At 43.7% G+C, this 21,183-nt stretch overlaps 1 protein-coding gene across 5 annotated transcripts in view; it reads left to right on the top strand.

Annotated features, from left to right (window-relative positions):
* The window catches only part of GYG2 (glycogenin 2), a 37,419-nt gene extending 18,990 nt beyond the window's left edge, over positions 1–18,429 (top strand). For 2 of the 5 annotated variants that reach the window (XM_058535371.1, XM_058535372.1), the window contains exons 7-10: positions 1,610–1,832; positions 3,031–3,237; positions 14,001–14,108; positions 16,998–18,429. In XM_058535371.1, coding sequence (XP_058391354.1) covers positions 1,610–1,832; positions 3,031–3,237; positions 14,001–14,108; positions 16,998–17,159 — 700 coding nt within the window. In that variant the 3' untranslated portion in view covers positions 17,160–18,429. Of the gene's footprint in view, positions 1–1,609; positions 1,833–3,030; positions 3,238–3,906; positions 4,864–14,000; positions 14,109–16,997 lie in introns of those variants that run through there. The other 3 variants (XM_058535373.1, XM_058535375.1, XM_058535374.1) reach the window with 3 other exon arrangements.
* Positions 18,430–21,183: the final 2,754 nt, after the last annotated feature.

Below are 21,183 nucleotides of genomic sequence, written 5' to 3' on the forward strand. Positions count from 1 at the left end.
GCCTGCCGCCACGTCGCCACCTTGTCTCTCAGGATGTATACCAGCTTTCGGCATTTTGGAAAGAAAAGATTAGATCATCCCCTGCTTGCTCATTGCTTTAAATGATAGGTAGTCAAGGCAATTAGTCTTAATGATAGTGGCTCCCAAAGTGTGGTCCAGGGAACCCCGCGGGGTTCCCCACAGGTCTCTCCAGTGTCTGCAAAGTCAAAACGAGTTAAAAAAATAATTCTAAGATCATATTTTCCTTTTTCACTGTCATTTTCTCGTAAGTGGACCGTGATATTTTACAGAAACTCTATGTCGTGATAAAGAGATGCACTGAATGCACACCCAGATATGAGAAACCATCTGTCTCCTCTTAAGATGGTCAATGTCACTCTTTCTACAAGTTTTTTTGAAAATATAGTTATTTTTTTTCAAGAAAAAATATGAAAGTTGTGTTGACATATTATGGGTTGTTTGTTTTTTAATGAATTGGTAAATATATCTTTTAATTTCTCCGTTTTAATTTCTGCTGCAGAAAATATATGTATAGCTAGAATCCACGTGAAGAAAGCTCTTTTGGTCTTCAGTGATTTTTAAGAATGTCAGGAGGTCCTAGGACCAAAATTTTGAGATCTGCTATAGGTGACATTATTATGAATGAAAATAGAAAATCTGAGAAGGATCTAGGGGATGAATCATTCTAGAACGTGCATTTTTAACGGGGGCCATATTGCCCCCAAGAAGGCAGAAATTGGTTCTTGGGGAGTGAAAAAATCGTATCCCTTTTAATGCATAAAGCACAGAGGTACTTACAAAACATAGATATCTAGTGAGAATGTGGTATTAAAATTTCATGGGAAGGCGATTACACAAAAACAGTGTTTAAAAAGGTTCCTGGATGATGGGAGTGATGATAATGCGGAAAAGAAATGGTTGAGAGGAGAAAATTCATAATTTCGTAAAAGAAACCAATTTTCTGGTTTGCAGCTTGTGTTATCTACTATACAAGCCATTATTGTTTTGTCCCTATCTTTTTTTGTGTGTGTGTGGTGAGAAAGATTGGCCCTGAGCTAACATCTGTTGCTAATCTTCCTCTTTTTGCTGAGGAAGATTGGTCCTGGGCTAACATCCATGCCCATCTTCCTCTACTTTATATGTGGGACGCCACCACAGGATGGCTTGATGAGCGGTGCGTAGGTCCACGCCCGGGATCTGACCCGAGAACCCCGGGCCACCAAAGCAGAGCACACAAACTTAACTGCTGCGCCACTGGGCCAGCCCCCATGTGCCTATCTTTTAAAGGAGATGATGATCTGGGCCACCATAGAGTGCATCTTTATAAGACTCTAGATTTATTCTTCCAGTTTTGAGGCATATCCCAATGGGTTAAGATTACCTTTCTTGGTGTATAGAAAATGAAATACTGCAAATGTTGATGGTTTAAAAAATTATCTTTAAAGTAACTGCAAGTCAAAGTCAGTGTAATTACATGATTGTCGATAATGTGTTGAGACAGATGCTCATATGCCTCTGTGTTTGACCAGTCTCATGTTTGTTGAATGCTTTCTGTGCGTGTCTGGTCCCTTCCGAGCGCAAAGGAGAACGCTTTGCGTTTCCTTCTCAGGTTCGGTTCTAGTGCGAAGGTGGTCCACTTTTTGGGGTCTTCAAAGCCTTGGAACTACAAGTACAATCCGCAGACTGGCTCGGTTTTGCAGGAGGGCTCCAGGGTGGTCCACCAGCACCAGGCATCATTTCTCAACCTCTGGTGGAGCATCTACCACCGCAGCATCCTGCCTCTTTATGAAAGCCTCCGGGACGAGGAAGAGCACACATCTCCAGGACACACGGTAAGCAGGTGATTCTCTTGAAAGCCAGGTGTTGACAACGGGGATAAACTCTCCATGATCGGCTCCCAGTGTATTTTCTTCAAATACACTGGCTGTTTCCGTGTACCGTATTTCAGGCAGAAGGATGCTAAAGAAACAGGCAACATGGTTTTTTTTTGGCTCACAATAGTGAATGTTTAATGAGCAGAAATGCTGCTGTGATGTAGATGACTCATGAATAATAGATTATTTAAATGAGCTGCGTTCATCAGGGTGAGAGCCACTGGCAGATGAGTGGCTGGAGAGGATTGATTACAATGTCGTTCGAGGAGACATTTTCCACTTTAAATCATCGTTTGAAGTAGCAGCTGGAGAAAGTTTCTGAAGAGGATTTTAAACATTTTTGATTGACATCAATTTGGTTTTTTAAAGACTTTATGATAACCCTGAATGCACCAGACAGTGAAGTTTCCTCCGTCCGTTTCATGTGGATACATCTTCCTTGCAAAGCACCTTTTGAAATGAGGTCCCAGAAAGCTTTATTTCTTGGTCAGTTTTGTACGATCACATTTCCTGGTGCGACGGAATCAATTATCAGCAAATGCATTGCTTGGGAAATTGAAAGGAATTCATCTTTTAGTCTTTCCTCTGGCTTTTGCGTGGTGGAGCTTGGTTCTCCTCTGCAGGATGAACTGCAAGTTGCCCCGCTCATTTGACGCAAGTGAATAGGTTATTTGTATGCATCTTGCTGAATTCATTGCCGCTTATTTTCTGCCACGCGGGTTGCTAAACATCAGATTGTATGTGAAGGAAAATAAGACTTGAGGCAGGTGGTTCTGAGAAAGAAAACATTGAGAGCTGTCTAGGAAATGTGTGCCGGGTGGTCTGCCAACAGCTTTCTGGAGGACCACCTGTCTGCTGCCTGTTTAAACACAACTAATTTTGTGAGTTGTCACGTCAGGGATATGGGACCACTCACTCTCGTCTTTAGAGCATCCGGCTTTGTGCACGGCCTGCTCAGAACACTATAGTTTCCTGGGACCCATTTCACAAGTCTGTGTGGCATTCATTGGTCAAGCTTATGTTTATTGTATACAGAAGATAGTGCTAAGGAGCCCTGGCCACACAGAGGATGGGATGGGTCCTGGGGCCTCGAGGGTAGCTGGAGAGTTGGAAAGATGTAAGGAGGACTTACTAACAGTGTCCACTTTCTGTGCAGGCTAACCTCAGTGGTGTTGGGGCGCCATATGCAAATTCAGCGTCCAGCGCTGAGGAGCCATGTGCAAATTCTGTGCCCAGTGCCGGGGAGACACGTGCAAATTCAATGGCAGGGTCCAGCCAGTCTTGGCCTGCTGAGGACCCTTCGGAGCTGAGCGTGAGAGTGGACGAGACCCCACCCTCACCTGAAGGAGGCCATTCAGAAGACGTAAGTACTTGTACCCTACACAGGTGTGACGGAGAATCAGACGCTGGCACCCCAATGAGCCTGCTTCCTTGTTCCTAGGGAGAGGGGGATGGAGGGGGGAACGCTAGTCTTCTGTTTGCTCTGGCATTAGGGCCTCCTGCATTCATTTAGATCATTGTGCAATTATGCTTTGTGGTACACCAAATAATGCCTCCCCCCCAAAGATGTCCACTTCTTAATCCCTTTGAACCTGTAAATGCTACCTTCTATGGAAACAGGATCTTTGCAGGTGTGATTCGGTTAAGGACCTCGAGATGGGGAGATGGTTCTTGATGATCCACGTGGACCCAAGGTCATCACCAGGGTCCTTGTAAGAGGGAGGCAGAGGGAGATTTGATGGGAGAAAAAGATGTGATAAAAGAAGCACAGATAAGGCAGAGAGAGATGGGAAGATGCACTCCTGGCTTCAAGGAGGGAGGAAGGGGCCATGAGCCAAGGAATGCAGGCGGCCTCCGGAACCTGGAGAAGACAAGGGGATGGGTCATCTCCTAGAGCCTCCAGAAGGAACGCAGCCCTGCTGACACCTTGATTTTAGTCCCCTGAGACCCGTGTTAAAATTCTGACCACCAGAAGTATAAAATAATCAGTCTGCATTGGTTTAAGCCACCCAGTTTGTCTCATTTGTTACAGCAACCACAGGAAACTCATACATCCATTGAGAAGAGGTGTCTACTCTCATCCAGATATTGGAGGGAGCCCCAAAACTTTCAGGTTCAATAGGTGAAGCTTTCGTCCCCCCTGGAGCCCTTGAACCCAGCTGCCAGGTCACATGGCTCTGCATCCTGAGAGGTTTCAGCAAAATCTCCCACTTGAATATGACTCCGAGAGATTAAGGTTGACCCACATGCTCATTACTCTTGAGGCTGGATCTGCAGAATTCTGTCCTCAGAGAAGGAAAATAAGAGTGCACCTTATTTGGAAAACAAATAGTATTAAATGAGGCTGTCATTTCTCCATCCCCGATTTCTGAGCAAATACATTGGATGAGTGTCTGATGTTTCAAGTTTTCTCATTTTAAATCCTCACATTCAAAGGCGTTTTTAGACCCTTGTTTTCTGACTGGAATTACTATGATCTCGTAATGGATGGATTTTGGGAGGGGGTGGAAGGGAGGTTGTATTTTTCTGTCTATTTCAATAGGTTTGGGAGAGGGGTTTCTTGTAGATTATAAGCAACCGATGTTTAAATTTTAGCAAATGTTTCTGTGGAAGGCACCCTATATGTCACTATAATGTGGAATAAATTACGTCCAGGCGACTTTGTACATTAATTATTGAGTCATAATTTGACATCCACCCAAACCAATTGAAGGATTCTCAGGTTTGGATGATGGAGACGGAGGAGGTAGAAAATGAGCTTTTCCTAGTTTTCCATTCCTCCTGATGTATGATGAGCTCCCCGTAGCCCGGATGTGGCCCCAGGAAGTGCCTTATTTGAATTAAATAAAGGACATCTGTTTGTTCCAGTTGGAATATGAAGAATCTGTCGGTTAAGCTCTTCCCTTATGTGTAGACCTGCTCCCTGTTCTGCCACCGGGGGCCACACGTGTAATGGGATTTTTAAGAAAATCAGCATTCACGCAAAATGTTTAGCAGGCAATCAGGCTCTGTTGAGTACCCCTTGGAAAACCCTTTCCAACTGTAGTGGTTCGTTTAACGTGTCAAGTTGGCTGGGCTAAGGGATGCCCAGAGAGCTGGTAAAATGTGATTTCTGGGTGTGACTGTGGGGGTGTTTGTGGAAGAGATTAGCATTTGAATCGGTAGACTGAGTAAAGCAGATGGCCCTCCCAAGTGTGGGTGGGCCTTATGCAATCAGTTGAGGGCCTGAATAGAACCAAAAGGCAGAGGAAGGGGAAATTTGCTCTTTGCTGCTGCTGGGACATCCATCTTCTGCCGTTGGACATGGGTACTCCTGGTGCTTGATTCTTTGGACTGAATTGAATTACACACCAACTTTCTGAGCCTTCAGCTTATATACATCAGATCATGGGACTTCTCAGCTGCATCGTGTGAGCCAGTCCCTCATAATAAATCTCGGTCTGTATATCTGTGTACATCCTTTTGGGTCTGTTTCTCTGGAGAACCCTGACTCTTGCACACACCATCTTTCTAATTCCTGGATATCTGATTTTAATCCTATTCCGTCATTTCAGAGTGTGTACAAGTACTTTTCAAACTGAGGCCCAAGCTTTGTCTGAATCAGAATCATTCAAAAGGATTTTTCTTTTGTGGATGATCTTACCGCCTATTCTCAATCACATGGGCACCACCTCTTTACCAAGGACCACCACGCTCTTTCAGAAGCAGGTGTGTACTCCGAATCCTTTGGCCACTCGTGGGACCAGCATGGATTGTCACAGGTCCTGAAAATCACAGACTCTAGTGCCAACAGAGATTTTGTGGAGACACCAAGAGAGAAAACCATCAGGAGACTCTAATCCCATGGCCCAGATTGTGGTCCACACCCATCTCAGAAGAACCAGAACCGTGTTCACAGCGGAGAGAGCACTTCAGTCTCATGAACACAGTATTCTTCCCATTCAATTCCTATGAATTTCAATCTACTTGATTGTTGTGGGTTTTCTTGGTGTTTATACCTTTGTTTGGGGTTTGTAACTGTTGACGAAGCTGTGACTTAAAGGACAGATGTCTGCCTTTCTGTTTGTGCGTGCGTTACGTAACATTTCAATCCAAGCCAAGCCAAAGGGAGGTCTTCCCGTAGGAGGGATCGGGGCATCTGCTTGAAGCTGATGGACAAAATTGAGATCTCAGGATGATCTTTCCTTGATGCCCAGTGAGATGGACGATCACAATGAAATACCACAAGTTCATCAGCAGCAGCCCAGAGAGGAGGACCAGTTGGCTCCATCCGTGACAGAGATGGTGGTGCCATTTGGACAAGTTTGGTGTGGCTCTGAACCCTCCCCCATCCTCAAGGGGCAATATGGGGAAGCAAAGAAGATGGGAAAAGTCCTGAGAATTGGAGTAAAGTGGGTTCCCAGGGCCCAAGACAAGTCCTGGGACAAGATGACGAATACCATCAAAAATGAAAGCCCTCCTGTGTCCCTACAGGCTCTGGGGTGTGTAGATGTGTCCTGGGAACCGCCATCTTTCTAGGCCAAGTTGGAGTTTGAGCCCAACGCCGAGGGTAGGGTAGGAGGGACATGACTTCTCAGCTGGGTTGAAGGTGCCTGGTTCAGGTTATTTAACTAGTTCTCAGAAGCAATTGCAGAACCCAGATCTCTCATCTCAGTGGCTCTATCCAGCCTGGCTCCGTTTCATCTCATCCAGGGCTTCAAAAAAGTGATGGAAGGGCTGGCCCCGTGGGTCCTCAGAATGATCCACCTCGAGATATAACTTTGATGAATACTAAACTGCTGTGGGGAAGAGGGAACAAGAGAGTCATTCCACGGAAGGCTTGTGGGAGACAGCAGGCTGGAATTGGACTTGTCTACTGAGATGTTTAATTACCACAGGAGGGGTAGTGTCTACGAGGATCCGAGGGAAAGAAGGTGGGATCAGGCATCCGAGACCCAGCTGAGCTCACGCTTCTGTGTCCGGGCAGGTGTCTCAGACGTGAAGGAGCTCAGGGGGCCAGCGTGCTGTGAGAGCCTCGTAAACATTTCCCGGAGAGGAAGAGACGGATCCATAGAGAGCTCAGGAATGGTCAGCTGTGGAGGAAGGACCACAGGTGAAAGTAAAGCCATTTAAATAAATAAATGTAGACTCAACCCTAAACAGCTGGGGGAGTCATGTTTTCAGCCCACAGCGCAGATATTAAAAAGCTGGATGACATAAAAAGAATATAAACAAGAAAAAGTGTTTTGGAGTATCTGCTTCACTCATCGTCCCATCCTTCATCCCCACTCCCCTCTCTGTCCCTTCCTTCCATCTGTGACTAAGGGGTTGGAGGTGATTGACTTCTAAAGAAGTCTCTATGGCTTGAATATTCTCTGACGAGCTAGTGTCTCTAAAAAGGATGAAGTCATTACACTTTTAAAAGGGAGGGATGGTTCACAGGATCTGGAGTATATTTTATGATTTCACACTCCCGGGACATCTTTGGAATTAATCATGCAGCATCACTGCCACCTGCCGGCCACACATTGAATTATCGACTCTGGGTTTTTCTATTTTGGGGAGCTGGAACTCAGTCTAACAAAAAAGGTTATTTTTATAAATCCCTATATATAACTGTACAAGAGCTGGGTCTGGATCCTGGGATCCTTATTCCAAATGGCAGTCTTTGTATATAGAATGATGACAACAGTGTTGGTAACTAGGTCTCCATCTTCAAAAGTAAAGCTGAGGGGCCAGCCCCATGCCTTAGCGGTTAAGTGCGCTCGCTCCGCTACTGGCAGCCCGGGTTCGGATCCCAGGCGCGCACCGAAGCACTGCTTGTCCGGCCACGCTGAGGCCGCGTCCCACATACAGCAACTAAGAAAGATGTGCAACTATGACATACAACTATCTACTGAGGCTTTGGGGAGAAAAAGGGAAAAAAAAGGAGGAGGATTGGCAATAGATATTAGCTCAGGGCCAGTCTTCCTCAGCAAAAAAAAAGAGGAGGATTGGCATGGATGTTAGCTCAGGGCTGATCTTCCTCACAAAAAAAAAAAAAGTAAAGCTGAAAATATATTTGCATCTTCTCAGCCAAGTGTTTGGGTAGGGAAGTGTTGTAGTTAATGAAAAGAATATCTAATTCACTTCCCATATAAATTTATGTATTAGAGAAATATGTTTGCCATTGAGCATCTTCTCAGCCAAAGGTTTGGGTAGGGAAATGTTGTAGATAATGTAAAGAATATCTAATTGTCTTCCCATAAGCATTAACATATCAGAGAAATATATTTGCAATTTAGTATCTTCTCAGCCAAGGGTTTGGGTATGGAAATGTTGTAGATAATGAAAAGAATATCTAATTGACTTCCCATATACATTAACGTATTAGAGAAATATATTTGCTATTTAGCATTTCAGCCAAGGGTTTGGGTAGGGACGTGTTGTAGTTAATGAAAAGATTAGGGATGCTCTTCATTTGTATAAAGTTATTGGTGGTTTTTACTGTGTGGTTCAGAGTACAACTTTTTTTTATTATTTATTATTTATTTTATTATTTTTAAGAAAACCTTTTGTGGAAGGATAGCATACATATAAAAAAGGACACTCTTACGTATTTCACAGAGTGAAAGAACCCAGTAGCCACAATCCAGACCCAGAAAATCACCGTAAAGGACTTTTTGCATCCTGCCGATCAGCAGAAAATGCTACCCTGACTTTGACTAGTCTAGCCTAGTTGTGAGCAATTTTGAGCTCCTTCTAAACGGAATCATACAGTTGGTATTTATGAGTCCGACCTCTTTTGTGCGACGTAGCTGTGAGATCCATCCGTCTTGCCGAGAGACTCTGTAGCTCATTCATTCTCATGGGCTGCCTATTATCGAATTGTATGAAGACACAATTTATTGATAAATGCTTCTGTTGATGGACACTGGATAATTTTGGCTAGCACAGATAACACCGCCCGGAACAACCTTATGCATACATCTTGTTGCCTTTCTGTGTGCATATCTGGAGGGATTTGCTAGATCAAAGGGTATGCATGTGTGTGTCTCTTCGTTTTAGTAGCTTCTGCCAAGGATTTTGCAAAGGGGTTGCAGTCTCAGCCAGGTATGGGAGTTCTGGTTGCTTTGCGTCTTCAACGGCAGTCCACAGTGCCAATGAGCATGTGGGGCGTCTCCTTGGGGTCTTAATTTGCACAATGAGATGACTAAGGAAGTGCATATGAAGTTCATATGTGCATATGAAGCTTCTGCAAAGCCTCTTTTGGAAGTGCCCGTTCAAATGTTTTGAATATTTTTCTCCAGTGTTTCCTTTTTTTTTTTTAAGGTTAGAGTCTTCATGATGTGTACACATTCCAGATATAGGTTCTTTTTCAGTAGTATGGCAAATATTTTCTTCCACTGTGTTACTCACCTTGTCAACCCCTCAATGGCATCCTTGGATGAATAGAGACCAGTTTATCGATATTTCCTTTATGAGTCGTATGTTTTGTTTGCTGCTTAGAGAGTCTGTCTCTAAACCCAGGTTGTGAAGGCAATCACCTTGGAGGTCTTACGGAATTTTTATTGTTTCCACTTTTTACGCTTACATCAGTAATCCGCCTGGGAGGGCTGTTACACAATGAGTGAGTCTGGGGTCAACATCCATGGCCGTGCCACGTGGATCTATAATTAACTCAGTACCGTTTATCAACAAAACTGTTATTTCCCCACTACCTCGTTGTGTTTCCTTTGCCGTCAATCAAGCGCCCACATGTGGGCAGACCTATTTTCAGATTCTCTGTTCCTTTGTTTTATTTTCCCCTTTTTGCACCAATAACATCCTGTCACGATACCATGGCTTTAAAATGTCTCATAACCCGTCATGCAAGGACTGCAGTGTTTTTTTCTCCCTGCCTCTTTCAGTCCCTTTAAATTACCACATGATATATGGATGACGGGTAAAAACCAGACTACTGGGGATGAACACGATGCAGTCTATACAGAATCTGAAATATAATAGTGTGCACCTGAAATTACACAGTCTTGTAAGACAATAGGACCTCGATAAATGAATTAAATAAAAAAAATAAGAATTTGTCACTCAAAGAAAAATTTCCATATGAATATTAGAATCAGGTTGGCGGGGTCTTGAAAAAAACCTTCTGGAATTTTGACTGGGATTGCATTGAATCTATAGCTTAGTTTTAGGAGGATGAATATCTTCAAAGTATCAAGTCTTCTATGAACTTGAGTCTTAAATGTTTGTTGCTTTGGTAGCAATCTGATGTATTTCTTATATACATATATTTATTATATATATGTAATATATATAATGTATATATATAATATGTGTATGATATATGGTATATGTATTTGTAATGTATATATAATATATAATATGCAATATATGTGTATATATAATGTATATTTGTAATATATATAATATTTATATAATATGTAATATATGTGTATATACAATGTTTTTTATATACATATATATATATCTGGTCTAGTGTCTTTAGTTGTTTTTTTGCGGGAGACTTACTGTGAAACAGGTAGCTTCACCAATTGCTGAAAATGGAAAAAATCCCTCTTTGGTTCTTGGACATATTGGTAGATGTATATTTTTAGCTTCCTCCAGCAGTAACAACTTTCACAAGACTGCAGTGGGTGATGCACAGGAGAGCTCCCTTTTATCTGTTCTAAATTTACCTTGCCGGGTCTTGTATTTGCTCATTCTGCGTCTATTGTGTCTCCCTTCCCTGCACAGCCTGGCTTTGTGCTGTGCGCTCTCTGCTTCCCCTTTCCAGACAGAGAGTCCTGTTTTATAAGCCTCTTTCCGTCCTTCAGTCTCTCTCTCCTTTGAGCCAAGAATCCTCTGAATTGTTTCCAGTTTCTGTCTCTCTTTAGAGGTGACCTGAACTTCTGGCAGCTGGTCAGGGGGATGAATCAGCGAAATCGTTGTTATCCAAAAGCCAAAAATAAACGCATCTCGCACAAGTCACATTTCATGGACATGCGTGCGTAAGCCTGCCAACAATGATCTGAAAGGCTGGCTTTGCACCGTTGTTAAAATCTCGTCTCAGAGTTCTCCATGCTTTCCGCACACGGCCATGTGAAGAAGGAAGTACCTATTTGTTGCCAGTAACAATAAGCGGCATATTTATTATTAACTTTTCAGTTTATATTTCAATTGTAATGTTCATTGTTTTTAAACGAGCCTGCAGGTCTTGTTAAGAAATGTCAACATGAGTTGACTGAACTTCTCGTCCTGCGTAAGTTCAATTTGTGGGATTCTGGCGCATCTATAGAAGACAAACTAGGAAGCTGTAGGATTATTTCATCATTTCTTATCAAATACGTAACCCTGAGGTAGATCCCTTCCGGGGAAGGATTCTGTTTCTTGATGCCCACGTGGAATTTATTGATGTGCTCTTTGTCGAGAGAAATTGAGATGACAAAATTGGCATTTTCCTTAAGTGGATTCGACTAATCTTTTTGAGATTGCTCAGATCTGTTGGCACATACCATTTGCCAGGCTAATTGCTTCGTTCGTCCATCCCAACAAATCTCTGCGCTGCATAAATCCAAGAAGCTTATGAGGGTCATTTAGCAACCAGCGATGGGCACCCGATAAAAAGGAGCTGCTATTAGCCTGGTTTTTAATGTTTTGGATAACTTTATCATTTTGCCTTATACCATAATTATTAGAACTTAATTTTATTTTTGGATTTTACATCCATAATCAAGATCTGGAAGAAGGAGCCTGTATTTTAATGTGTACTACTAAGTTTAGGATATAGAAAAACCAAAAGTAAAAAAAGCAAATTTGTGATTACTGTGTTACCTTTTACATTTTAAATATTTTTTAATGAATTTCACCAATAATGACTTGTTTTTGGGAGGTGTCCAGTTTTTGCAACGAACTTATTTCAGCTCCTTCATATTCTGCTTGGCTTCTGCCTCAGGACATTTGTACGTGCAGCCCTGATTTTCTCAGCTTGTTCTTTTTCTTGCCCCGTCTCTACACGTTCTCCATTATTTCCTCCTGCTCGTCCTTCAGATGTTCCCCCTTCAGGAGTACTTCCTCTTCCTGACAAGGTCGATGTGACCTTGATAAAGCTACTCTCCATTCTCCACAATTTTCCTTCATAGAGTTTCTCCCGGCTTGTCATTCTAGAGGGGTTATTTGTCGAATATCCAGCTTTCTCCTATAACAGGAAGCTGCGTGCTGGGTGGGGCTCATACCGTGGAGCCCACTTTTCGGTCTTCATACCTACCTCTCAATGACTATCTGTTGAATCTGCATAAATCCGTGCCTCCGTTAACACAGGAACCAACTGGACTTTCTCCAAAACAGGAGTGCTGGGGTTTAGGAGCTGCCAGGTTCCACCTCAGGTCAACTCACTCAAAATCGCTGGGGCTGTGGCCCAGGAATCTGCATTCTCAGGATTGAGACTCACCTGGGTCTGCCTGCACAGACATTGTGTTGATGCCCAACCCAGCCTGCCCATGTATTTCTGCAGCGTGTGTGCAGTGAGGATGGGCACACATGTCCATGTTCTCTAGTCTCTGTGGCTGACACTCATTAGGTTCATTGTAGGAGTTTCTGGACCTTTTCTAGCCCCCCGCCTGTGGGCACAGGCTTCGTCCTTGACCCCGAGTTCATCAGGGTAGGCTAGCTGCTGTACCAAGAGTCCCCAGATATGCAGAAGTCTATTTCTTGTTGGTGTGGCAGTCGGCTGGGGTGGAGAAGGCACCCTTTGCCCCCTGCGGTCATCGAGGGTCTGGGGTCCTCCCGCTATTCTGCTTCATCTTCTTCTGGGGCAGCTCTTCTCCACTGTGCTGCCCGAGAGAGAATTAGAGTCTCACGTTGAAGCCAGCCACGCACACGTAATGCATTAAGTTGTCTCCTACGCATCTGGGATGGTCTTAGCTATGGGCCATCCTTGGGCGCGTTGACAAAATAGCCACTCGAATCGTTTTTGGTGGAGTTTCATTTTCTGGTGGGACCCTAGTTGAAATAGGTTGGAAGGACCTTGTTTTTCTCCTGACTTGTGGGGACAGAGGGTTGGAAAAGGGTACCTTGGTTCTCACTGGGGGTGACATATCACATCTTCTCCATACTGTGGGTGAGAATGAGTCACACAGCCCCACTGAGATGCAAGGAGACCAGCACGGGAGTTAGTTGGATGTGAGCCCGAGTTGGAGAAGCAGACACGGGCGTTGGTGAGCAGTCCCTCTCCACCCCACGCCTATTCCTTGTGAAGCTGCATCTGCCTCGTGGAGGCAGAAAAAACCAGATGGGATGTTTTCAATGAAGCCGCGTTCCTTTGCACGAAGGTTTGTTTTTGCTAGTTCATTTATGCTCTCTCTTTATGACAGACAATGGGTTGGCTTGAAATCGAGATTCCACTAGAGTGATGGGTGACCCATTGTCACCACCCTCCCCTGCATGCACAGACTTCACAGAGACCCCAATCCCCTTGGTACCCCTCACTTATGCTTCTTCAGTACGTCTGTCTCAGTCACGGCTCTTTTTTTTTTTTTCTCAGTGTGTCTGTGTCCCATGAGTACCAAGGAAGATGCGTCTATTTATTATCCAGGTGGATAAGGGACCTTATCCGCCATCATTGTATTTTCTGTTGGCCATTTGTTCATTCTCTTTTATCTTGCTTTAGGAAGAATTAGAGAAGAAAAAGATGCAACATCAATATGGCATATATGTCTGCTTTTGTTTAAAATTTTTGGTACGACTTTGGACCCATGATTAATATCAATATTTAAGGATTATGAATTTCCCTTTTTTCCCTCAATTTACCCTCTTCTGTTAGCATCCATCCTCAGAAGATTGAACCCAGATACTTTTACTCTCCTGAAAGACTTAGTAAAGTGCTTCCATAGGCGTTCGATACAAGCTAATTGAATCTCACTCTGAAAAGTTGACTTTGGTACCTGGCGTAAGAACTTTTAGCCTCTCATCTTATGTGAGAAATGGTGGGTTGCTCAGAAAAAGCCAGGAGTGGGGAAGCTCCCGTGTAGGCTTTGCAGAAATGCTATCTAGCATGACCTGTCCACCGGACCTTATTTTCCCCGGAAAAAGAGTTCTCTGTTGTTTTGGTTCAGACTGCCGTTCTCTGAAGCCCGCCACAGACTAACGGTGGAATGGTTGTGTTTCTAGCAGCCAGCGGATGAAGCAGAAGGTGGCCCATCTGAGGAAACCTTGGAACGGAGCCAGGAGCCCCCTGTGGAGGTCGCCAGGGACCCCAGTCCTCGGGATGCGTTGGAGGTGGTATCCTGCTGGATAATATCCGCCATCCCTGGGGCCGGCCACACACACGCACACCAGTTATCCCAATTTCCAGCCTAACTTTGTTGAAATGAGAGTCCATCTGTCTCTCTTGGTGCCTCCAATCCATCTGTCTATCTGGGTTGCTTGGTCCACTCTCTTGCCAGTCCTTAATAACTGTGCTCTTTCTCTCTGCACAAGCTGTTCCTCAAAAGTTAATTCACGTAAAGTGGAGGGGCTGTGCTGTGTCTTCCTGTAGAGTGAGCATGGAAACCAACACACAGTGATCCATTGTCTGAAATGAAGAGAATCAAAGCTGGGAAATTTGGGGGTGAACGTTTTAACCCAAATGAAGCATGCAACGATTTCTTCTTTAAGAGGGGAATGAAAGATGCATTCCTCCTGTCTCTTCATCTTATGGATGTTCTCCTCTTGAACTTCATTCTCTCTGGGGATGCATTTAGTGAAAGTGATTGCTAATTTTTTTCCGCCAATGGTCTAATAACATCTTTGGGTCTTTAAGTAGTAGTAAATAGATCTGGGTGTTAAGCCTGTGATGAAAGTTAATATTGAACATGTATCTTAGTCTGTTCTGGCTGCTATAACAAAAATACCATATGCTGGGTGGTTTATTAAAAATAGAAATTTATTTCTCCCTGTTCTGGAGGCTGGGAGATCTAGGCACTAAGATCTAAGATCAAGACAGCAGCAGATTTGGTGACTGGTGAGGACCCTCTGCCTAATTCATAGATGGCATCTTCTCTGTGTACTCACATGGTGGAAGGGACGGGAGCTCTCTGGGGTCTCTTTATAAGGACACTAATCTCATTCATGGGAGCTCCACCCTTATGACCCAATCACCTCCCAAAGGCCCCACCTCCTTATACCATCTCCTGGGGGTTAGGTTTCAACATATGAATTTGGAGGGGGACACAAATGTTCCATTTATGGCAGCACATATTTGGATTACAGCCTGCTAGATCGTAAATATTTCAATGTGCATGACACCTTTACCAGCATTTCCCCTCAGGGAGAATAGGAACACTGTTTCTTACTCCTACTTTGTCCTTCTACAAAATGCCAGATGCAGGATTTTGAACTTATTTCTAGAGCTGTTGGAGACAGGGCTTCTTCTGAAACTCCACTGCTGGCATATGGAATGGGGGCTTGCTCTTCTTCGTGGTAAGCCTCTGTATGATGATTTTGAGGCTCCACGAATTGGTTATTAGTGGGTGACGTGGTGTGGGATGGGTGTTGGGCAAGCTTTGACAGCTCGGCCGTGTGGTGGGCGAGTTCACGACCTTCTCTGAGCATCCTTGAGATGGAGACGGGGGTGCCCGCCTCACGGAGCTGGAGGGATTCCATCAGAGAGTGGTCTGGACAGAACCCTTGTTAGCGCCTGGCTCATAAACATGAGCTCCAGTCCCACCCCCAAGGATGCTCCCGGCGGATGGCACCAAGGATATCCCCGCCTCCTGGGGATGCACACGGCTGGGAGGGCGTCCCGGTCAGGTAGGTGCTGTGAACACCAGGATGCAGACTCTCAGTGGTTCATTTGCTCAACTGAGGCACGTTGACTTGTGTGTCCACTGTACTGTGGACGACGCTTATTTAGTATTTTGTATAATACCCTGTTTCGTAAAATCGAGGGATTTTGTTGTTTTCTCAGACACTGACCTCCTTTCCTTATCACGGACGATGCTTGCACCATGCTGTTTTCTGCAGAGAGCTAGTTTAGGATGTGGTGCGATGGGTCCCCTTGATTCCGGAAAGTTTTTTTTCCCAGGAATTTACTGAGCCCAAATCCAAGAGATTCAATTTCCTTGACCAACAGGATGGCTACGATTGAATAATAAGTATGGGAATGAGTGTAGAAAGGAGAACCTTATATGTAAAAACTCTTCAAAACCAGCACGGCAAATAATCAGAGGAAAAAACCATATGCCCAGTGGCATGGAAGCTATAATTTAACTATCTGGCGTCCAGTATCTTTCTCCACATACATACAGCATCTGGGGAATACCGGAGTCAGCTTTACTTTATAAGTAAGCGTTATCAAGTTAACTTTATATATATATATATATATATATATATATATATATATACGTATATGTGTAATATATAATATTACATATACATACAGTATATAATATGTAATACAAATATGTATATATATACACATACATGTATACACACAACTTTATATATATATATACACATATATACATATATATATGAATTCTTATCATATGCATATGTTTAAGTCTTTTCCTAATTCCTGGTAAGAAATTTTTAGAGCAAATGTCTTTGTTATTGTTGTCGACCCACCTGAGTACCTACCAAAAGTAAGATGTGTGTGTGTGTATGCACATGTGTGTATTTATATGTTCTCTCCAATGTATCCCTTAAGAATATAGAAACCCTGCCATAGCAAGAAGAAGACCATTTAACTTACTATTTAAATGGTCTTGCCAAGCAGTCCAGAATATCATAGGTTTTATTTAAGTAAGGTGAAAATTCTCTTCGTTTCACCTAGTTTGGTTATATATGGCAATGCAATCATTGAGATTTTGGTGGGTGGAAGTAATCAACGTTGGTGTGTGTGTAAAATGGTTTAGTGGCTGGAAATTAAAATACTTCTTAGGAAAGAGTGAACACATGTACAGTTATAATTTATAAAATTTCAAAAAACTTAGGCAAAAAAAGCATCTTCTTAGAAGAATATCATATTACATTTGGCACGTGTTTTGTATGTTTTAAAAGCAAAGTGCTGAAGATCAGCATCCTCTCTGAGAACCGAGATTGCTAAACCAGACGGATGCGTTAGGCCTCTGCCAGTCTTTCACGGACAGCTTCTAAAAGCATCTCCTGTTGGCTTCCCTTTCCTAGGTTGACCTGGCTGTCTCCATTTCCGAGATTTCTATTCAAGAAAAGGTCAAGGAGCTGAGTCCCGAGGAAGACAGGAGGAAATGGGAGGAGGGGCACGTCGATTACATGGGGAAGGACGCGTTCGCCCGCATCCAGGAGAAGCTGGACCGGTTTCTGCAGTAACCCGGGGCGTTGGGTTGCGTTGTGAGTGGTCAGACGGTCTTCTGTTGCCTGGTCCTGTTCCGTGGACATCTCTGGTCCTTTCAGAGGGAAAAGGTGTCCAACTATGTGCCTCTGTTTATGGTTGACCAACTCGAGTGCCTCACAAAAATAATGTAGACCATAAAAAACCCAGCTTGAAGCCCACGGCTGATCCAAGCTACCTGTGCCTTCTTGGCTTCCTCAGCTGAGAGGTCCGTTGTTCTTTCCACACTGTCAGCAAAAGGGAGCAGGAATAGACTTCTGGTAGACCCTTGATAACGGCCTCGTCTTGCTCGAAGGGACTCGGAAATGCCACCTTGGACAGGTTCACTGTGTCCTTCCTACGTAGAGTTAGACGCTGCCGCACGTCTTCTTCCATCCCCAAGCTAATAACACAAGAATGTGTATTCGGTAGCTCAGGAACCCTCCAGAGTGCCAAGTCCTTTCCTTGAGGACGAAGCAGACATCCAGACATCTCGAGGGTGACTCATTTAGACTTGGAGAAGCGTGTCTGAGAAATGGCACAGCCGTTGTTTCTCTTCTGCCAAACTCAACGGGACCTCAGAGTGCTGTTGACAGATGCCCAATTTGGGAAACGCCAGAGGTGTTTGGAAGAAAGACTCGAGCTGGCTTGGTTTACCTCCGTGATACTTGATTGCTCTTGGCTGGGCCTCACTACCTCAGTTCTCAACAATGTATCTCGTTGCTGTGCTCTCCAAGCCGTCTCGACTCAGCTCTTTTGGGAGACTTCTCAGTTTTATGAGACTGAGAAGTTCCCGGTTTGCTCCACAGGAAAGCCTCATCTTCAGAAGTCTCGTAATTTTGTGAATTGATGCACTGTGCTGAGGGGTCACTCTTTATGGCCACCACGGTTAAAAACGGGGTTCGCCGTAGTAAAGAGAGGGAAGTGCGGTATTTTCCAGGTTTGAATGGTTGGTTTCTCTTGCACGGACAGTCGGGAAGCAAAGGGTTAATTGAACGCACGTTTGGAAGACGGTGAGAGGGCTGTGTTAAAATTCAGAGGATGCATTTGGCCACATTTTTCGTCACCTGGAGCTGGTTAGCCTTTTGGGATCTCTGGGTGGACCTGGGGCAGCCGTTGTGGTGTTTGCTTGTGCAAGGTGTGAGTTGTGGAGGGGTTGTTTCTCTTGGTGTCTGGGTGGTTAATGATCCAAAGTCTTGCTTGGCATCACACATATGGTGCTTCCGGGGCTCATCGATAATAGCCATATGGACACAGCCTTGGGGGGGTGGGGGGCATCGTCAACCATCAGGGAAAAATCATGAAAATCGTTCCAGGAACAGAACGTCGGTGCTCTGTGCTGTGGCGTCTGCCTATGGAAAACAGAAGCCACAGTCTGACAAACGGGAGAGGGAATATTCCAGATGGAGAATGCGTGAGTCTGGTTCAGCTTCTCTGCAGGCGAGAATTCGAGTTTAGGCTCACTGGTTCGTTGGCTTCTGTTGTGGATCCTAGTGACAGTCATCACATTTGCACGAATGCTAACGCGTTTCTGTTAACATTTTACAACGGAAAGGTGGTCTGCCTCCTGGTGTGGGTTTGCACGTGTTCTGAGCGATCAGAATAATATTTTATACGTAACAGAGGAAAGGGATGCGCCTGGCTTTGTCCTGCGGTCAATTTAAATGACCAAATCGGTTTTTCAGGATTGATAGTCCCAGTAAGATGTGTAGAAATGCTACGTCTCGCCCTCTGGAGTCTCATAAGGTCTTTCCAGGGAAGCTGCCCATCTTCCCAGCATTGGCTTCTCAATTTCACTCATTCATTCGTCCATTCATGCGTCCACCACATGGTCATTGAGGTCTCTATATGGCGGTCACTGTGACATGTGCTGAATCGATATATGAGAAGCTCAGGAACATGTTGATGACTTCTGAATAACGTCCGTATATGGGGTATAATTCTTTGTTATTTCCTGAAGAAGCCAATGCCACAATCTGTGCTGTGTAATATTAGGACTACAGAGTTATGTAAGCTGAGCCCCCGAGAGATGTGATCTGATGCCTACTATCACTAATTGTTTGGTACATAGAAAAGAGGTTTTTTTCTAGGTTTTTCTGTTCTAGAAATGTTATTGAATTATTATTTGGGGGCAGGAGGTAATGGCATGGGGAGGAAAAACGTTTCTGGAGATACTGACTTGGCCAGGTGGGTGAAGGTGTGTAGATTTAGAGGAACAGAGTATAGTATTATTGTTCCTCAGAGTTGTTTGGTCACACCATGCTGGAGCCATGGTCTGGGACTTGAATGGACGCCAACAGTCCTCGTGCTGATGGGTTTCGTTGTGGAACTGCACACAAGCTGAAGCAGAATGGGGTTTCTTTTTTTTTTGTCTTTAAATATTTTTTAAAATTATTTTATTGAGGTCACATTGGCTTACAACATTGTGTAATTTCAGGTGTACATTTTTAACAGTTTCTGTGTAGACTGCATCGTGTTTATCACCAATAGTCTAGTTTTTATCTGTCACCATACATGTGTGCCCTTTACCCCGTTTGCCCAACCCCCCCACCCCCATCCCCTCTGGTAACCACTTGTCTGTTCTCTTTGTCCGTGTGTTAGTTTATCTTCCTCATCTGAGTGAAATCATATGGTGTTTGTCTTTCTCTGTCTGGCTTATTTCGCTTAAGGTAATACCCTCAAGGGCCGTCCATGTTATCAGAAAGAGCAAAATTTTGTCTTTTTCACGGCTGAGTAGTATTCCATTGTGTGTATATACCACATCTTCTTTATCCAATCATCAGCTGATGGGCACTTGGGTTGCTTCCATGTCTTGGCTATTGTGAATGATGCTGCAGTGAACATAGAGGTGCATAAGTCTCTTTGAATTGTCGATTTCATGTTCTTTGCATAAATACCCAGTAGTGGAATAGCTAGGTATTTCTATTTTTAATTTTTTGAGAAATCTCCATACTGTTTTTCATAGTGGCTGCACCAGTTTGCATTCCAGATTGGAGTTTCTTTCTGTCAACCTGTGACCCTTTCTGATTTCATAGATCCCTGCTCTTTAGAGTATAATGCTATTTGTACAGATCAGAGCACTGGCTTAGGTTTCAAACTGAAAGTCTTACATCCCAGCTCTTTCCATCATCCTGAGAAACAAAATTGGAGTATTTTTTCTTGGCACAAACACCTGTTGAAACACTGTGGTGTAGCTCTGATTACACCTAGTATATGAAATTCTGTATCAGACTTTGCAGATAAAACACACTTTCTTTTAAGTTTAGGAGCACAAAAGGTACTAGTGATATTTTAAAGACAGCACCAATTGTTAACCAAGATTATGAGCAGAAAGAATCAGCAATTTATAATACTTATAAATGTTTATAAACTTTATAAATTCTCAATTTATAATATTCCCTCTCAATTTATAAAATTTATAAGTTAAATATTATATTTATTGTAATAATAGAATCCTCCAGAAAAAAATGGGTGATTAGGAGAATATCGGGTAATGAGTCAGCTAGGTTACACACCTGTCATGTAGCTGGGTACCTTGAAGAGACGTTTAGCATTGAGACCTTGAGAATGTGGCATTTAATAAATTTAACTTCTGTAAGAAGAGAACCTGTGAAAATATTTGAGGATCTCCCGCATTTTAAGGTTGCACCGTAGTTAACTTCTCCAGAGAAGTGAAGAATCGTCGAATCAGCAGGAGATTATGTCCCCGGCTGGATTTGTACCCTCATCTCTTTTTGGAATCCTGTCTTCATCGCTGCCTCCTGGCCGGATTAAGTCTGAGTCTCAGTTACTTGGCCTCGGCTCAAGAAGAACACAGACGCTGAATCGTTGTTCTGCACTCTGCTTAGTAATTTTGCATTCAAGTGGGGTTCTTCCATTGAAGTGGGTCGGTTGAGAATGAAGAAACACAGGCTAGCCAGAATTTATAGCAGAGTCTGCAGAGCGTCTGGGAAGACCCAATCTTGGTGGGTGCATTTTTTTTGGAAGCTGACTGTTGGCGGCTGGCAGAGCAGCCGGTCTGGG

Source organism: Diceros bicornis, chromosome X (assembly GCF_020826845.1).
Source record: "Diceros bicornis minor isolate mBicDic1 chromosome X, mDicBic1.mat.cur, whole genome shotgun sequence".
In the NCBI taxonomy this organism is placed as follows: domain Eukaryota; kingdom Metazoa; phylum Chordata; class Mammalia; order Perissodactyla; family Rhinocerotidae; genus Diceros; species Diceros bicornis.